This window comes from Eschrichtius robustus, chromosome 10 (genome assembly GCF_028021215.1).
Source record: "Eschrichtius robustus isolate mEscRob2 chromosome 10, mEscRob2.pri, whole genome shotgun sequence".
NCBI lineage: Eukaryota > Metazoa > Chordata > Mammalia > Artiodactyla > Eschrichtiidae > Eschrichtius > Eschrichtius robustus.
The window spans coordinates 56,208,100-56,225,997 of record NC_090833.1 but is presented as its reverse complement, the minus strand read 5'-3'; the positions used below and the strand labels follow the sequence as shown (position 1 = coordinate 56,225,997).

Genomic DNA, 17,898 nt, shown 5'->3' with positions numbered 1-17,898 from the left:
AGCTGTAATGAGATTTTACCTATTTCATTTATCTAAAATAAACATGGCAAAGTATAGTCAAGGCCAATATGGCCTTGTTCTAGTAACTATCCACCTCTCCAGCAGATACTAATGGCTAATCCTCAAGGACATATCTTGAAAGAAAAGAGTGAAGCGCTCTCTCTCTCAAGTGCTATAGCATATAAACTTTCCTCCACAGGAACTGAAGAAGAGCTAGGGTTTAAAATGATATCTACCTTTATTAGACAAAGGTGAAAGGAAGGCGTCTTGCATCTGTGGTCCATGGGACGAGGCCGTGTCTATCTCATGATGTGTGGGGCCGATGTTGCCCAGCCAGCTCTGACTTCGTTGGACATTAGAGATGCCAGCGTCTATCTCAAGGTTCAAAAAAGGGTCAGCTGACTGGGACGTTAACAGCTGCTCTCCCACTGCAAGGTAGGTCCAAAAACAAAAAAAAAAAAAAGGGAATTAAAGGTGCACACACTGCCATTTCCAATTCAGTTCTTTCAGCTTCTCTTCCCTCACCAACCCCAAATACTAAAAGTTCAGAGCTAATTACTGTCCCTACACTGCATCATCCATCCACTGAACCAGGGATGTGGGACTGTAACAGAATGGAATGACTATATAACGCCACCCAGCAGTCATCTTATATCATCATGTATCTTCCTAGAACTAGGCAAAACTTTATTCTGTTCATCTTTAAATGATTTTCCTTGGTTTTAACATGACATGAAGCTTCCAAACGCCATAATAAAGGTTTTTGTTTGAATTTTCATAAGTGATAATAATTACAACAGTCTCCCTTAAAAGACCTGAACTAAAAAACTTTTTTCTTTTATCAAAATACAGTTTCACTTTGTCCTCTCCTAATTTAGAAGATGGCCCAAGCTCTCAGGATGCATTTTTACCACTTCTCTGGAATGAGTCCTGTCAGGTAAGTCACAATTTAGCTTATTTTGAGGTCTGTGATTAATAACTCCTTCCTACAAAAAAAATGTGGTAGCTTCTATGTTCAGTCAATGCTCAACTTGTTGATCATCTGATACAATTGGTTGGATTTATAAATTAGACTTCAAGGTCATAAGACCTAGAGACATATGTTCTACTTTATTTACATCCTTAGTCAAATGGTGGATGTTCCAAGTGATGCACAAAAAGTTAGTTTTTATCTGTTCTGACCTTGGAATGAAGACTTCCTTGAATATCAACTAACAGCAAAATGTCTAAACATTTGGAGCAAAATACAATCCTCCCCGTACAAGTAACACAAAACCTACATTACCTGTTCGGTATTTTCCATTTTTGAAAGGAGAACTGAGAGAAGAAGCTGGGATGATGGGAAGTGGCCACAGGAAATCTTTGTGGAGTCTCTTCAGGGCTAACACAAAGTTGTCTACTCGGGCAGCTCGGGTACGTTCCTTGCATAGCCAACTAATTAGTTCAAAGCCCAGCTGGGCTGCAAAGCAGCCGAGATCCTTTAGCCGAACTTCTTCTAAGAGACGCCGGGCATGTCTCCAGAGCATCATATCAATATACATGTTCTCAGCACAGTCACTGTCTTTGCTCCATCTGTAAGTGGGAACACAAGAAAGCTACAGAACAATCTGCACTGGAGGACTTCAAATACTTTTATGAAGTAGCATTGAAAACGCTGACAAGGAGGTAAGACATCTAAGATCTAATTCTGATTGAAGATAAAGTATTAGGGCTTCTCCATGTGATACCACAATCTATTAAACAATACCTGGATCATAGTAGCCTCTTAAAACATATTTGTATAATGAAAACATAGAATAGGAAAAAACAGGAGACTGACAAAGTCAAACCAGGAAGAGGATGGTGGCTGGATAAAGGAAAGAAAGGGAGCAAATAAATGCTGTATTTGAAAAGACCGATGAAAAGAGGGAAGATCAGATCAAAGAAACTATCAAGAGAGAAGCAAAGTGAAATGAAGTCTCTTAATGTGAGTTTTACAGACACAGAAAAACAAAACGGATTTTTAAAAATTAACTGCTAAATACAGTCTATTGTCCCTTATTCACATGAACTGATGTGGTATAACTGGTTTGGTCACTGGGTCACGGGGTGCTTTCAGCAAGAGGCAGTACTGGAGCAGGACTGCCTGGATTCAGATCTTGGCTCTGCCACACATTAGTTGTACGAACATAAAGCAAGTTTATTTTTCTGGGCCTCTGTTTTTCACCTGTGTCATGCGGAACAGTATCTACCCATACGGAGCTGTTGTAAGGACTGAAAGACCTACACATGGAAATGCTTAGAACTGTGCCTAGCACATAGTGAGTGCTTAGTATATATTAGCCAGCACTTTTATTTTTTATTTTTTTTCCTTTCATGTTAACATTTTATTTAAACCAGTACAAGCACCATGCTTAACAGAAGACTGTCCAAAATAAACATGCAATATGAACTCGCACAGACTGAAACCACAGATAGAAACTGTGTTTTCTTGCTTTTTGGAGTATAGTTCATACACGTGTAATTACTTGAATACTGTTTGAGACCACTAACATGCCAGGGTAGTTCCCACGGATTTAGGTGGTCCAATGTAATCTCATTCAGGAGGCTTGAAACATTAATGGTTTAGTCTTGTGAATTTTAGCAGTTTCCTGTCATCATTTAACAAAATCAACAGCTGGCACAACTTCTGAAGCTGTGGTTTTAGCCAGCACTTTTAAATTCAGGGCATGGCTGAGAAGCTACTGTTTGCCTGGCAACTGTTTACAATCCTCCATGGTTGCATTTAACTTGTTTATAGCCCATGACTGTGTGTGTTTGTGTGCGCGTGCTGGGAATGGGGCTGTATTAATGGCTGTGATAAGAAAAAGCAGTAAAACATCACAATAAAAAATGTTCAATAAGCTCTCACTATGTTAGGCACTGTAGTAAGAATACACACAGAACCAAATAACACAGGAAGGAATACAAGGACCTCACAAAACGGAGGAAATTCTATTTTATAACGTTCAGTATGAGTTCATAGTTACCTCTCAGGAGACAATATGTGTAATGTAGGTTTCAGGCTCCAGGATACACTTCTTTTTGGCTTCCACTGTTTAATGACTTCTCCACCCAAAAGAGTCACAGGAGAGTCAAGTACATGAGAACTAAATTTTACTTTTTGTCAAGAGGTATAGTTGGAAAGAAGGGTAAAACTGCTGACTGTAAGAAGGCTTTTGAATTATCTGCAGATTTATCTATCTTCCTTTTTATTATGGTCCTCTATTATCAGAGGTAATTTAAAGTCAGTGGCATTCAGCATGGGCACACCAAGATCTACTCCAGTACAAAGGGCAGAAACTGTACAAAGAATAAAGAAGTGAACTTTGGAGAAAGAAAAAAGGGAAGCCTTTTGGGAATGTAAAAAAGAACTGCAAGTGGATCAAATAGTTGTTTTCCCAAGATGCAATTTATTACAAATACCCTGAAATGCAATGTGTCGCAGAATGCCCTAAAACCAGTTAACGGCTCTTCATTCTTTTACCTTTTTCCAGAAGGGCCAGACGGCATACTTAGTGTTTTCTGTAAGCTGAATTTACTAGCAGGAACATTTTCAGCTGACTGGGATAAACTGATGCTTCGATTCCTGAAGAACTCAAATCCACCACTTGAACTGGGTTCCTATGATTACACACCGTACAGTTAGAGGAAGATGCCACGTGGGTGTAATGGCCTAGAGAAGCTGTGCAATTCTGCAACTAACCTGAGCTGTAGGTGTGGATGGAGGCGTCTCAGATTCTCCAGAGCCAATGGCTTTAAGAAATCGAATCATGTGTCGACACAGGTCCCACTTGCTTTGTTCCAGGGCTGTGTTGAACAGAAGGGTGGCATGTTGCCTACTTACTGCTGGGACTTCCATGTTCTAGAAGAACAACCAAGGAAGACAAGAATTCCTTTTATACTACAAATGACTTGGGAAGATATAATCAATTCTTTATCTCCACAGTTCCCTAAACCCAGAGAAGTAATGCAGCTACAACAATGGGGATAGTTTAACAGTAAAATTAAAAGAAGCATTAAAAAGTACCATACAAGGAAAAGTGAGGCAAATACTCTGCTGGTGTAATATAATTTATGATTTCTTGAACTCCCATTATTGCCAGATATCTTACATAAACCTTACATACATTCTTTCATTTCTCCTAGTGGCTCTCAAAATATGTATATCATTCCCATTTTACAGATGAGAAAACTGAGTTAAATAACTTGTTGAAGATCAACAGAAAAGAATAAAAATTTGTCTCCCTGACTCCAAAAAAGCTCAGGTCTATTTCCTGCGACAGAGAGTTTTCTGAGAATGTGACTAAAAAAAAATCTTTGCTTTGGGCAATAGTACGTAGTCCTGCTACACAATGAGCATTCTCTGTAATTTTTTCACAAATTTAAACTTGCTGCTTGCCTTGGCCTTCATGGAAAGGTGCCTAACAGGCAAGTTCAACTGTAATTATGATCTGTCAATCCACATCAACTTAGGAATTCTGATCAAGTTTCTAATTCCATTGCTTGGGAGATCACTGAAAGTCTAAGGAGTGACCTAAAACAAAAAACAGCTGCATTTATTGTTTGTTTTTATGACTCTGTGGCCTTTTAAGAATACCCAAGGAATCACAGAATCTCAGGGCCACCCACCTTCTGCCTAAACATCCCCTCTGGTTTCAATCAGTTGCCATGAAGCAAATAAACTGACAGGAAAACTGCTTCAGGCAGAATTTCAAACCAGGTTTACGGTTAGCTTCTTTAATCAATGAAAACAACTCTGCAGTAATTTTAAAGAACTTTTAAATGTAACCTACCAAATTCACATCAGACTAATAGGAAAACAAACTATCAAGCCCTTTTGTCAAACGTATAATGAAACAAATTTTCAGGAGTCTCAAAGAACCCATTATTTTGAGAAAAACTGTTTAATTACTGCAGCAGGTTTGGGTCTTCCCTGCTTGCTATGGGGAGCCTAACATAAGGTACTCTATTATAACCCACGTTCTAATCAGAATCCCCTCAGCAATTCCACACTCTAAGGAGAGAGATTATTGTGAAGGGCTCAGACAAACCCACTGATATTCAAAATAATTCTTTATTATTGTTTCTTATATAATATTTCAATAATCTTATGTAACATGTGCATATCATTATATGTACTATGATACATTATATGTATATACATACATATATGTATATATACGCTTCTTCAGTATTATTCAAAATAATACTGTAAACTCATTAATTTGTTTTAGGCCCATTTATGGACAAACAGGATTAAAAAAAACACAACCCTGCAATGTTACTTTATGATAGTGAAGAAATTTTCTGCCATCATATGGTAAGATTGAGTTCTTCAAAAGGAAAGATAAAAACTGAACAGAAAACATGACTATAATAGTTCTTTAAACACAGTCACAGTGCCAACACAGGACAGCTGCCTTCCTTTTCCTCTAGGTTTATGCTCAATAATTCTTATACCTTTGTAAGGAGAGAACTGTTACCTGTAAAATAATAAGGTACGAGGCAGCAGTATCCAAATCCTGAGCCATCAAACATTCCTCAAACAAGTCCTTGGGGTTTCCAACGGCTGCAAAAAGGTAATTCCACAGGGCATATTCAGTCTTCCTGGCACAATGAACAACTGTCTGCAGGAAGAGTGGGAACTCGGTGATAAATTTTGCCACAGTGGGAAGCAGAGGGTCGGGAATGGGCTCCCGTGAGGTAGCTTCTTCTTCCAGCACTTCATGGAGCATGAGCTCCAGCACGTGAGGAAAGTAAGGTAACGCGGCACAGGACTGGGCTAAGAGCAAGGCTTGTTCCCCAAGGTTCCTCACCAGCAGCTGACGTAGAATGTGGTGGAGGTAGATCTGAGAGGTTCTCTCCACAACACAGAAAGGGAAGAGCACCTCCAGCTGTTCCCTAGCACTGTTCCGAGTATACAAAGAATCATAGAGCACAGTGTCATTGACAGCACCAAGGACTAATGCATCTTCAAACAGAACAGCCAGGGGGTAGATATTGATGTGGAAAGGCAGCATGATCCGCTGGGACAAGAAGGAATGGGGCTTGCGGTGATCCCTAGGGAAGAGAGGGAGCCAAACTTTCATCCCTGAACCCCCACAGCTCAGCCAGAGGGCCTCCAAAAGGTGACGCTTTTGTTTATTTGCTCGACACGTGGTCCAGACATTTTCAACAGACTGGGCTAGTACAACAGGAGGACAGAATGGCAGCTGGAGAAGGAGAGACAGAGATCAGTTTTTTCCCTATTAAATTTGTAGATTCCTAAGTTTTCCTAGGTACTAGTTCCCCAAGTCTTTCAAAATGATAGTATAAATTTTGGGGAAAATTAGGGGAATTTATTTAGAGTCAGAGTTAATAATAGTACCCTGACTTTCAAAGTATGTGTATTTAAATCTAAAAAAACCCAAAAGAACACCCCCCCCCCCACACCCCAAGGAACTTCACCAATTTATCCTGTTTTTCCATTAGAATTTGTAAATAATAATGCCTAAGCAGTAACATCTGGCATACAGAGCATTTTATTATCATTTTAGGACCTTATCTTCCACCCTTCACAGTCTTGTACCCAGAGGCTTAAGACTTATTTTATGTACTTACTCACTTTCCAAATCACAAGATAATACTCTCCTCTTAAATTCTTTTATTCCTTCATCCTCCTCCCATACATTCTTAACGTTTTAAATGACTTGCACTTTACTCACAAGTTTCCTTTGGCTAGGGTTACTGTCCTTCTCCCGGATCTGAGGGCCTGATCTGTCCCTCTGCATCATGATGAGCTGCCCTGCAAGATTTAGCATAATGCTCTCTGCATCACGAGCCTGAAAGAAAAGAAATCGTATTCATAGAAATTAATAGCTGTGTTTTCAGCATTTCCCCCGCCAATGCACAAGGGTTACAGGTTAAACAAACAACAATATTGAGTGTGCACTATGTACAGGCATTCTGCTAGGCTCTGTGGAAGTACAAGGAGCTGTCTGGCTAGGGTAGAACAAGCTTAACACAATGTAATTAATGACCAATGCAAGTGAACATAAAATGGAAGGCAGAGCTGAATTATCCTGGAAAAACTAAGAGACCTTCAGAAGTTCATAAAAATGAGACATCGCTTCAGTGACCTGGCAGGCACAGCTAGACAGGGTTTAAAGGATGAGGTGGGACTTGAAGGGTGAGGTTAACATACATGGGTGGGAGAAAAAGGGTTGGTACTTTAGTTGAAGAATGCAATATAAACGACATGGAGGTAGGATAAAATAGTTCTACTGGGAAAGTGAGAACAATCTGGCTAAATTAGGGATATTATGAGAAAAAATGCTGATGGTAACAGACCTTCAAAGAGGGCTTGGAAAGTCAGGTAAAAATATAGCAGGAAATAAGCCACTATGTATGGTCCTTGAATAAGGGAGTTATTTAAAATTCTGAGTTATTCAGGATGGATTACTGAGGAGAGGAAGATATCACGGGTGGTGACTTCAAGAATGAAGGATATAGTCTGCCTTTTTATTACGGAAAATTTCAATCAAACCCCAAAGTAGAGAACCTAGTATAATGATTTTCATTGAACGCTATCACCCAGCTTTAAGTTTCAGGAGGACTTTTAAAATGAATCTCAGACTTCAAGTCATTTTCACTTGTAAAGAGGAAAAAGCATTTTGATTAAAACAAAACAAAACAAAAGCTTACTTATATTCTAAACATGAAGGGTAGAAAAAGAAAGCTGAATCAAAGATGATTTCAGGGAACTAAATCTAGGTGAGGTGCTAGAGAAGTTGCAGTTGTCACTGATAGAAGTTAGGAGGAGAATACAGTTTAGGGAAGGGAAACTGAAGAGTTTCCTTCTATTGCCCATTTTAAATTAGAAAGAATCTTAAGACTTTCAAGTAAAAACGTTGTGAGAGATGACTGAACTGGAGACGAATACCAGAATCATAACCATAAAGGTAAAGCTGGTAAACTGAAGGAAACAGATGAGTTTTCTGAGGTAAAGTACATGGGAGGCAAAAGAGCAGAGGGCCATTGTCTAAGCTTTTGAAGGCAAGAAGAGGAATAGAGCGTGATGTCACAAACCAAAGAAGGAAAGAGTTTTAAGAAGGAAAGGATGATTATTCAGAAGACATGGATTATGTCCCAGCTTTGACTCTTGCTGGCTGAATGAATTTAAGCTGCTGATATCATTTAGGGTTTGGTCAAGAAAACAACCATCACCCTATGTATTCTACTTGCAAAAAATACTCAGATATATGAAATGCTCTTTTGCACTGCTCTAAGACACAAGGGATTGTGTATAAAGAAATGGCAAAAGGGTACAGAATACTCACAGATTTTGTTATTCTTTTTTGCTTTAGATCATATCCAGGTAGGTAGTAAGCATGATATGAACTGCTGTTAATTTACAAAGTAGGAATCTAAAAAATAAACCCTACAAAATCTCCAAGCAACTGTCACAAAACTCAAGAATTTTATTTGGAAAGAAATCTTCAATTCCCCACTTAGCACATAATGACATGAAAACTAAAAATTGAACATCTGTCCCTAACACACGAGAAAAAGCAAATAACTTGGAGGTAAGAGAAGGAAAAATGGAATTTAAAAGCTATGTGGGAATTATAAGCGCTAGAGAGTAGAGGAAAAAGGAAAATGAATATGCAATGCCAAGAATCAAACAGTATGACTGTTTGGGGACTGGCATAGGGACAAACTCCTCAAACACTTCAGAAGACCTAAAGAGCATTTACTGAAGTTCACTAAAATCTGGTTAATGTTCATAATGACCACTTTTAAGTTTTAAGATGGTAAATTCACCACTACATTTTATACTACTTCATTTTTTAAAAAAGCAAAATTCTTTTTTTTCCTTCAGCTCTACATGCAGTCAACATTTTCTACTGATAATATTACAATATGTAAGAACAGGTGACCAAGACAGCCCTCTCAGGCAACTTTAATGAACTTCTCAGACACTGACTGTAACATACAAGCAGGGACTACATGTATCCTCAAAATCCTAAATTTGAAGGAACCCAACATACCATCTCTTACCGTAAAAAATCCCTGGTAGATAATTCTCATTGGGAGCTTCAGAGACAAGGTGCTCACCTCTCTCCTGAGTGAAGGCCACCTTACTGTTGAACAGTTCTTACTGCTAGTTTTTTGTTGTTAAATCAAGACTTGCTTTGCTTTAAATCTTAGTCTTCCCTCTGTGCAAGATGTAATCAGTCTATTTCCTATTATATTTCAACTTACTTCTTAATCTGCTCTTTACCGAGTTAGGTATCTCCTCTTTGTAAAGGGCCCTCTTAAAATGGGGCACCCAGTATTACTGATGCCACTGATTGCCTACTATATCTAGGATATACAAAGAGTCCTCCTTTTTTTTTCTAATATGACTTCAAACATGATCAAAAGTATGTAAAATGTACAACAGCCCCCCCTTATTCCCATCATCCAGATTCACAATTATCAAGGTTTGCTCCACCTATCCCTCTTTTCTTTTTACTTATTTTGCCAAAGCATTTTAAAAGAAGATACCATGCCATTTTACCCCTATACATTTAATAGGCATCTCTAAAATATATGGGTATTTGCTTACATAATCACAACGCCAATATCACATCTAAATGTAATAAAACTTACAACTATTCCTTAGTTCACATTTAAATATTGCAAATTGTTTTAACAGTCTTTTTATATATAGCCTATTTGAATCAAGATACAAATGAACTTACACATGCATTTTGTTGTTATAGCTCTAAAGTCTTATTTAGAAGAAACTTTTCTTTTTCCCCCCACATTATTGACCTGCAGCTTTCCTATAGAATATTATTAAACTAAACCTCTTTCCCTGTATTTTCTGTGAATAGAAGATGACTCTAGAAGCTTGATTCAGATCAGGCTCAATGTTTTTGCTAGTAATTCTTCACATGAACTTCAGGTTGCTTCACCCCAGGAAGCATGCCACATCTGATTCTCCCACTTTTAGTGATGCTAAAATTGATTAATAAGGCTTGGGCATGACAACTTGATACCTTCATTGTAAAGTTCCCATCAACCTTTCACTGGTTTCATCCAATGATCACTGCCTGAATCACTCATTTCTTCACGGGCTGCAAAATGGTGATTCTTAAATTCTTACATTCCTTCCGTATCTTTTAGCTAGAGTTCTTCTGTAAAAGATAACTTCCTCTTATCAACTAGGACTATCTTGTTACATGAAATAGAGCTTGCAGAGAAAAATGGGACCTGTATTTTAAAGGCACTCAGTGGAAGTGCCTTAAAAGGAAGTAAAAGACAGACTGGGCAGACAGGGATGACAAATAAATCCACCCAGAACTTTCCTTTGAAAATGGGTTCCACATCGACATGAAGTGTGGAAACCAGTGGTATAATGGAAGGAGGCTTGGAATAGAAAGTTATAATACCTGGGTCCTGGTGACACTGCTACCTACACAGCTACTTTAACCAGAAGCTATGGGATTATCCCTTCTCTTTGCTCATAATTAACTAATCATGGAGTCCTCTATATGTCATATTCCTTCCATTTCTTTCCATCTTCTTTTCCCTACCCAAGTTCGGGCCACAGACACCATTCACCTAGATCATTACAATGGCCTTTCAGCTGCTCTCCCTACATCCAGTTCTGTCCCACTCTGTTTCATTTTCCTCCTTTGTAATGTTTTTTCTAACATTATAAAGCTTAGATCTAATAACATCCAGCTTAAAATGCTTTAGACTTTAAGACAAACTCCAAAGTCCGTATTATCAATAAGACTCTCATCTTCTCATACTCTATGTTCCAGTCACTCTGAAATTTCTTCCAATTCCCTGAATGTGTCATGTTTTCTCTTATCTATGGGCCTTTGAATACCGTTCCCTCTGCCTGAAATTCCCCTTCTTTACTTAGATAACCGCCACTTGTTCTTCAGGTTTCAATTTAAATGATATAGAAATCTTCCGTGATTGCTTAGACTACTCCAGGTTTTTGTTATACACAGTAAGCTATATTACTTTTTGGTACACACATCACAACTGTAATTAATTATGTATGTAATTATTTCTTTATAGTATGAGCAGAAACCATGTTTGTTTAGTTTGCCACTGTAACCCAGCATCTTCATGCAAGGCAAATTCTAGACATTTAGTATGTATTTGCTGAACAAATAAACAGTTCCTAACATCAAATTAAAACACAAAAGACTGAAATGAAAACTCTAAAGAGCTCTGATAATAGAATGGTACCTGCTGTGGCATTTTCAAGGTGATTCCATTCTCTGTACTCACTGATGTCAGAGTGACAGATACTACCAGGAAGGGGTGAGGAATGTAGCGTGACATGGAGACTTCCTGAAGAACTTGAATACCAGCAGTATTTGGACTGCAAAAAAGAGAAAGAAACCCATACACCTCAACAACAATGCTAACGAGGTTTTTTTTCCTTTTCCACTACTAATAGTATGAGATTTTATGTTTATGGGCCCAAATGCCTTCTACCTATCATTTTCTCCTCCCCAAGTATCCTTTAAGCAGCAGACCAACAAGGTTGTGGCACCCAAGAACACATCTGGAAATGAGGGAGGGAAAAAAAAGGAGTAAGATGTAGAAAGGAAGAAATAAACTGGGAAGAAGCTACAGGAATAGCTTAGTCAGTTGAGAAATAGTTGGTTGAGAAAGACATGCATTCTGAGGCTACTAGATTTGTTAATTTTTATTTTTATATTACTCCTCAATTATAAGCTACTTCAGCAAATATGCACTTCATAGCTGTTTAAAAAAAGAAACAAAAACCATTTGAGAACAAAATAAAACTCAAGAAGAATGGTCTAAATGCTGCAAGCCAGCCAGATGCCAAGAATATAGGCAACACACAGCTCCAACAGGTCTGACAGTTTTTCCTTTCCCAGACTACAGCCATGTAGCTCAGTGAAAACATTAATGAGTCTTCCAAGGTCATGCTTCCTAAGACCTTAAAGCTGTAAACTCCTACAAATTTCCCCAAGTTTCTAGAACACCAGGATAGTTAGTAACCACCTGTTTTCAAGATTGTGAAAAAAAATTAGTATTTAAAGCTTTACCCCATCCTGAACTAGATTTTTTTCAAATGAGTCCAGTAAGATTAGCTGAAGAAGTTGGTACAGGCTCTTTATTTATTTTGGTAGCTAAAAAATAACTACTATATGAATATCACTAATTAAAATTCCTTGCTTTTTTAACTCCTAAAACAAAGGAAACTAAATATAAAATTAGAATAACTGTTTTGAGAAATAAAAACTACAGAGGAAACATGATAAATAGGAGCAAAAAGTGACCTGTCATATGTTATATACTTACCCATCAGGTTTTCTTTCAATACTGTAAAGGCATATTGAACAGTCAGCTCTAAATACTATTACCATGTCCCGGAAGACACTAAGCAGTAATGTTTCTGCTTGTGTTTTGGTGACATGAGCAAAAGCATTGTCCAGATTTGATGTTCTCAAGTATACTCTGAGCTATAGAAAACAAAAATAAAGAAAACTGTAAAAACAAGATACCTACCATGGATGACTAAATACTTTAGACATGCTGTTTTTTTATCTACTGACTTTTTTCAAGTAAGAGGAGTTAAAGACTAATCTGAGCATTAATAACAAATGGATGTTTATCTTTTGACAAGGTAGGCTCATTCTACAAATAACTAAAAGATGACGTCATCAAAACTGTGATGTACTATTATGAGATACTCCTTTTAGACCTGCACATTTAGACCTGATACAAGGAGATCAGTAGTTTCTCAAAAAATAAATATAGAAATCAAAAAGTTAATAAATCTCTAAGGACAGCCATCTTTATAAACTTCTCAACTTTTAACTATTTTTTATTATTTACAAACTTTATAGAGAACGTCTAATGGCTAAAATCCTTAGAAAAAGTTATCACAGAAGTCCTGATTATCCCTTTAAATTTTTAAGTAACCTGAAATGAAAATCCCATTTGTTAAAAATGCCAAATTCTTGATTAAAAAGTAAAACGTTTTGTTCATTTTCAATAGGTTATTTTTATATAAAACCAAACTGTGCTTAATATATTTAAAATGTAAAAATCTTGTTATTTCTGAGAAAACAAAAACATACCTCTTCTTGATGATCACTTATGTTATAGCATGCAAGGACAATAAAATCATTCCACCAGGCTAAGCCACCTGTCACAATCATATTCTGCTCCTTAAAAGAAAATATAAAAAACATATTTACATTTATTCCTGCCAGTTACAGACTTGTAAAATATTCCTAATCAGACAATGAAAGCTCTAATTATTTCTGCTCTACTCTCTTCCCGCCCCACTCAACAGTTAAGTATTACTCTAGGGCCTTTATTAATAATGATTCACATCCTATTTTGAAAGAAATAAATATTTCTCTAAGACATAAAATACATCATTCAAAATAACTGGGTACCATGTAGCATCATTATTACACATTCAACAGACCTTGGTTTAAATTCTGGCTTTATCATTTATCAGCTGCTTGACTCTGAATCCTAGTTTCTCTTTTATAAAATGGTGAGTAACAATAGTGCTCTCATTGGGTTGTTATGAAGAACAATGAGATAACATATGTGGAAGTGCCTGGTACACAGTAGGCACCTATTAAATGTTAACTTCCTTCTTTTCCTCCTATTTGATTCTTGCAAAATCCAACTGCATATGTTTGTATGCTACCCAAATATTTATGTCATACACAGACAAGCAGGGAATGATCTCAAATTTTGTGGAGATTTATTCCGATCATATCTGATGAACTCTACCTGGAATGTAAGAGTAAATCCTCAAGTTACAGGATTATAGTGTCTGATCTTAACAAGAATTAAAAACAAACCAACTATCTCAATACAAAATCTTTTATCAAATATCAAGTACTTTATCAGGACTGACCCTTAGATATAATCCACTGTCATTTTTTAATATTTGATTTTACTTTTTAATAAGTAAACAGTGGTTTACTTTATACTTATTTCATATTGTAGTTCTCTCATACTTTGAGAAATAGGTTTTTAATTTCAAAAAGACTAACCTGGGTAATGTTTCCAAAAAGCTTCCATTTTTTGGTGAGTAAAGAGTAATGTGCAAAACCAAACTTGCCAACCACAGCAATATTCTGTCCGAGCTTATCAATAGCTGAAAACTGATTAAAAAAAAAAAATTAAGAGCTCTTTCTTGAGTTTTTTAATTAGGCATAAAGAGCTGAGGATTATGTCAGGCAAGCAGACTATTAATAAACATTTGCTAAGAGAATTAAATGTAAAATGCTAAATTCAAAAATCTTAATATTTATACATGTTACATTTGACCAAATTATAGATTTACACTAACAATGTACAAGGAAGCAAGTACTGAAATTTTACTTTTATCAATGCACCCACTGAAAGGCTCAATTCCCAGAATACCTCTTGCGGCAAATGCTATCCAATGAAAGTCAACACCAACAAAGTAACAAATAACTCACCCGTATAGGCCAATTGCTCTCTAGATAGGTGCTGGAAATCTATAGAAAATAACACATCAGTTTGGTAAGGCTTCTGAAATGTATTTAAAAGTAAAGCACGTAAAAGCACTAACATCATAATATGAGATTAATTTTCCTGTAATGTTTAAAATGCTCCCAAATAAGGCTTCCCTGGTGGCGCAGTGGTTAAGAATCCGCCTGCCAATGCAGGGGACACAGGTTTGAGCCCTGGTCCGGGAAGATCCCACATGCCGCGGAGCAACTAAGCCCGTGCGCCACAACTACTGAGCCTGCGCTCTAGGGCCTGCGAGACACAACTACTGAGCCCGCATGCTGCAATTACTGAAGGCCACGCACCTAGAGCCTGTGCTCCACAACAAGAGAAGCCAACGCAATGAGAAGCCCGCGCACCGCAACGAAGAGTAGCCCCCGCTCGCCGCAACTAGTGAAAGCCCGCACGCAGCAACGAAGACCCAACACAGCCAAAAATAAATGTTTTTTAAAAAGTGCTCCCAGGGCTTCCCTGGTGGCGCGGTGGTTGAGAATCTGCCTGCCAACGCAGGGGACACAGGTTCGAGCCCTGGTCTGGGAAGATCCCACATGCCGCGGAGCAACTGGGCCCGTGAGCCACAACTACTGAGCGTGCGCGTCTGTGGAGCCTGTGCTCTGCAACAAAAGAGGCCGCGATAGTGAGAGGCCCGCGCACCGCGATGAAGAGTGGCCCCTGCTCGCCGCCAACTAGAGAAAGCCCTCGCACAGAAACGAAGACCCAACACAGCCAAAAATAAATATAAAAATAAATAAATTAAAAAAAAAAGTGCTCCCAAATAATGAGTATTATTACCAGCAGCCAATATTTCACAACTCCTGTCTTAACCATTTCATTATATGTTTCTAGACATCAGGCGTTCCTCTTTTTTCTCTACACTGTTTTTGTTTGTTTTAAATTAAATATTGAACACTCAATAAATATAGAATGACAAAAGATATTTAGAGAAGCATCTACCAAGGCAGCCAAGAATTGTGTAGATGAACAGTTTGGGTTCGCTGATATGAGCCATCCCAAAAAACCCTTATCTAATAAAATCAGAGCCTCAGCAAGAGTTTTGTTTATGTTTTTTTAGTGGAAATCTCTTTTATTATTTTTACATTTTTCTGATAAAAAAGCAATGCATGCTTATAAAATTTAAACAATATAAAAGTGCACAAAATACAAAGTGAAATTCTTCTGTTATATCATTGCTATCTCTAAACAAACAGCCATATATATATGAGTGTGTATAAGCTACTGCTTTTTACTGGGGTGTTCAACTTATTCACCTACAAGTACTTTTAATATATTACAGATATTAACTCTTTATCTGCAACATAAGCAATAAATATATCTTTCCATGTCGTCTGTCTTACATCTTTGTACACAGTGTCTTTGTGTCACTCTGAGAATTTTAAACTTAAAAAATCCTCTGTGAGGTATCAATGTAGGTTAAGTCTAGCTTTACTGAGACTGTGATCTCTCTATTAGCCTGCTGAGTAAATAGTTTTCATGAGCACATGGTGAATGCAGTGTGAAAATTAACAGAACAACAGAACAAAGGAAAAATCTTCTGTTCCTGGAATAAGAGAACCTTCAATTTAATTTAGTTTCCATTTACTCAAAGAAAAATGATTACATATTTAAAAAGAGAAAGCCAAATTAAAAAGCCAAGTAAATGCAATCAAATCCAATAAGATTCTTTGTGTAATGTGAAGACAAAGCAAAAATCAAGTAAAAATAATATGCTGAAAACATCTGTATTAACCTTGATAAAATTTATTCATAAAACTATTTTTGTTAGACTTCACTTATTATCCAGTAAGTCAACCTAAAATCTAAGTAAATTAATAGCTTTTAGTACATTAGGAAGTTCTTAACCCCAGTGCTGGTTTGTGGAAGCCTACCTCACAGAATTAAAAATAACTGTGTCAGGATAGATACGCTTGAAGAATGCTTAACTTGTATCTTAACAGATATGCTGTACCATTCAGGCCAACCAGTAAAATTTGCTATGATGGGTGGAATTAGTTCAGAATAATGATAATCTGAGGTAATAATCAGGTGGTGAAGTAAAATTTGAAAGTAGTTTTGTAGGAGGCTGTAAGTGAAATTCTTTTTTTGGATGAAGAAAATAAAAATAGTCACTTGAAGAAGGATGTTCCTGGAGCACAACTGAGCTAGCCATCCATGACACTAAACACCCCGCCCCCCACTTTCCCCAAACCTTGGTGTTTCATAAGTATTTGTGAGATGTGTGGGCAGGTAAAGTGGGAAGTGAGATCTCACTGCCAAAGTGGACTCCAACATGAAGAGTTTCTAATCATGGGAACCAGGGTTAACTTATCATAACGATCACATTCTGATGACCATCTCTAGGAGAAAACAAATTCTTTTACCCTCCAAAAGTGTATGAGATGCCACAAATGGCAAATGGTTTACTTTCAAAACTTAAAATGAAGCTTTCTTTCTCATATGGTTTTGTGTCTTGAAGATGCTATGAAATAAGAACAAAAACTTGTATTTGCCCCAGGAGATCTATACGTTACCTGAACTTTGAGTTCCACCCCTAATACTGAGAACAGGAAATGGCAGAAGTAAGAAAAGAGGCGGCTAATGAATAATGAAGAAACTCGGGTTAGGAATGCATAGTCACGGCACAAAAGTCATGTCATACCACTGGGAAACTCAGTGCTAAGGTACAGAATCTCTACTCTTTAACATCTTAGGATTTTTTAGTCTCTCGGAGAACCTAAATCTACCTTTTTTCCCTTAAAGTCATTCTGCTAAAACCACGTCTCCTACCTAGACTACTTTCTTCTGTAACTGGTGAGACTGAGGGCCATCATCCTAGGAGATATGATCTGTGCCAAATACCTAGAACATTTGATACACATTGTAGGAATGAGAGCAAATCGTTTATAAATGAAATAGCCTTTACAATCCTCTTGTTGACCTCCCTAACATAGTGCCTGATACATTACCCTGCTTCCGACAAGTATGTATTTGTGTTATTTTTGTTAAAGGAGAAAACATAGTTAACACAGGATCTTCTGACCAGGAAACTAACGAGTGTAAGGTAGAAGGCTTAAACAAACAAACAAAAAATCCAGTAGTCTAGATGAGGAACAGACAGAGCAGCAGAATTAGCTGGAGTTCATATGATGAACTCTAAGCTGTACAAGAAGCATACAAAGTATAAACCACGCAAACAAAGCCATTGTGATGGAGGATGCGGGCACTTATCCTACACAAGAGCATATGTTGAAGGGGGAATTAAACAGGCACCCATGTTTCTTCAGGGAATACTTACTAATGGCTAAAATGTCTGGAAGTTAAAAGCATTAACATTATATGGACACTGTAAAC

General features: G+C 37.4%; 1 protein-coding gene across 4 annotated transcripts in view; it reads right to left on the bottom strand.

The window, feature by feature from the left end:
- Positions 1–17,898, bottom strand: part of RIC1 (RIC1 homolog, RAB6A GEF complex partner 1) — a 133,213-nt gene that overhangs the window by 6,151 nt on the left and 109,164 nt on the right. For all 4 annotated transcript variants that reach the window (XM_068552550.1, XM_068552548.1, XM_068552549.1 and 1 more), the window contains 11 exons: positions 14,499–14,537; positions 14,067–14,177; positions 13,128–13,217; positions 12,346–12,506; positions 11,257–11,392; positions 6,726–6,842; positions 5,505–6,233; positions 3,725–3,883; positions 3,506–3,642; positions 1,286–1,572; positions 237–428 (listed from right to left, as the gene is read on the bottom strand). In XM_068552550.1, coding sequence (XP_068408651.1) covers positions 237–428; positions 1,286–1,572; positions 3,506–3,642; positions 3,725–3,883; positions 5,505–6,233; positions 6,726–6,842; positions 11,257–11,392; positions 12,346–12,506; positions 13,128–13,217; positions 14,067–14,177; positions 14,499–14,537 — 2,158 coding nt within the window. The remainder of the gene's footprint in view (positions 1–236; positions 429–1,285; positions 1,573–3,505; positions 3,643–3,724; positions 3,884–5,504; positions 6,234–6,725; positions 6,843–11,256; positions 11,393–12,345; positions 12,507–13,127; positions 13,218–14,066; positions 14,178–14,498; positions 14,538–17,898) is intronic.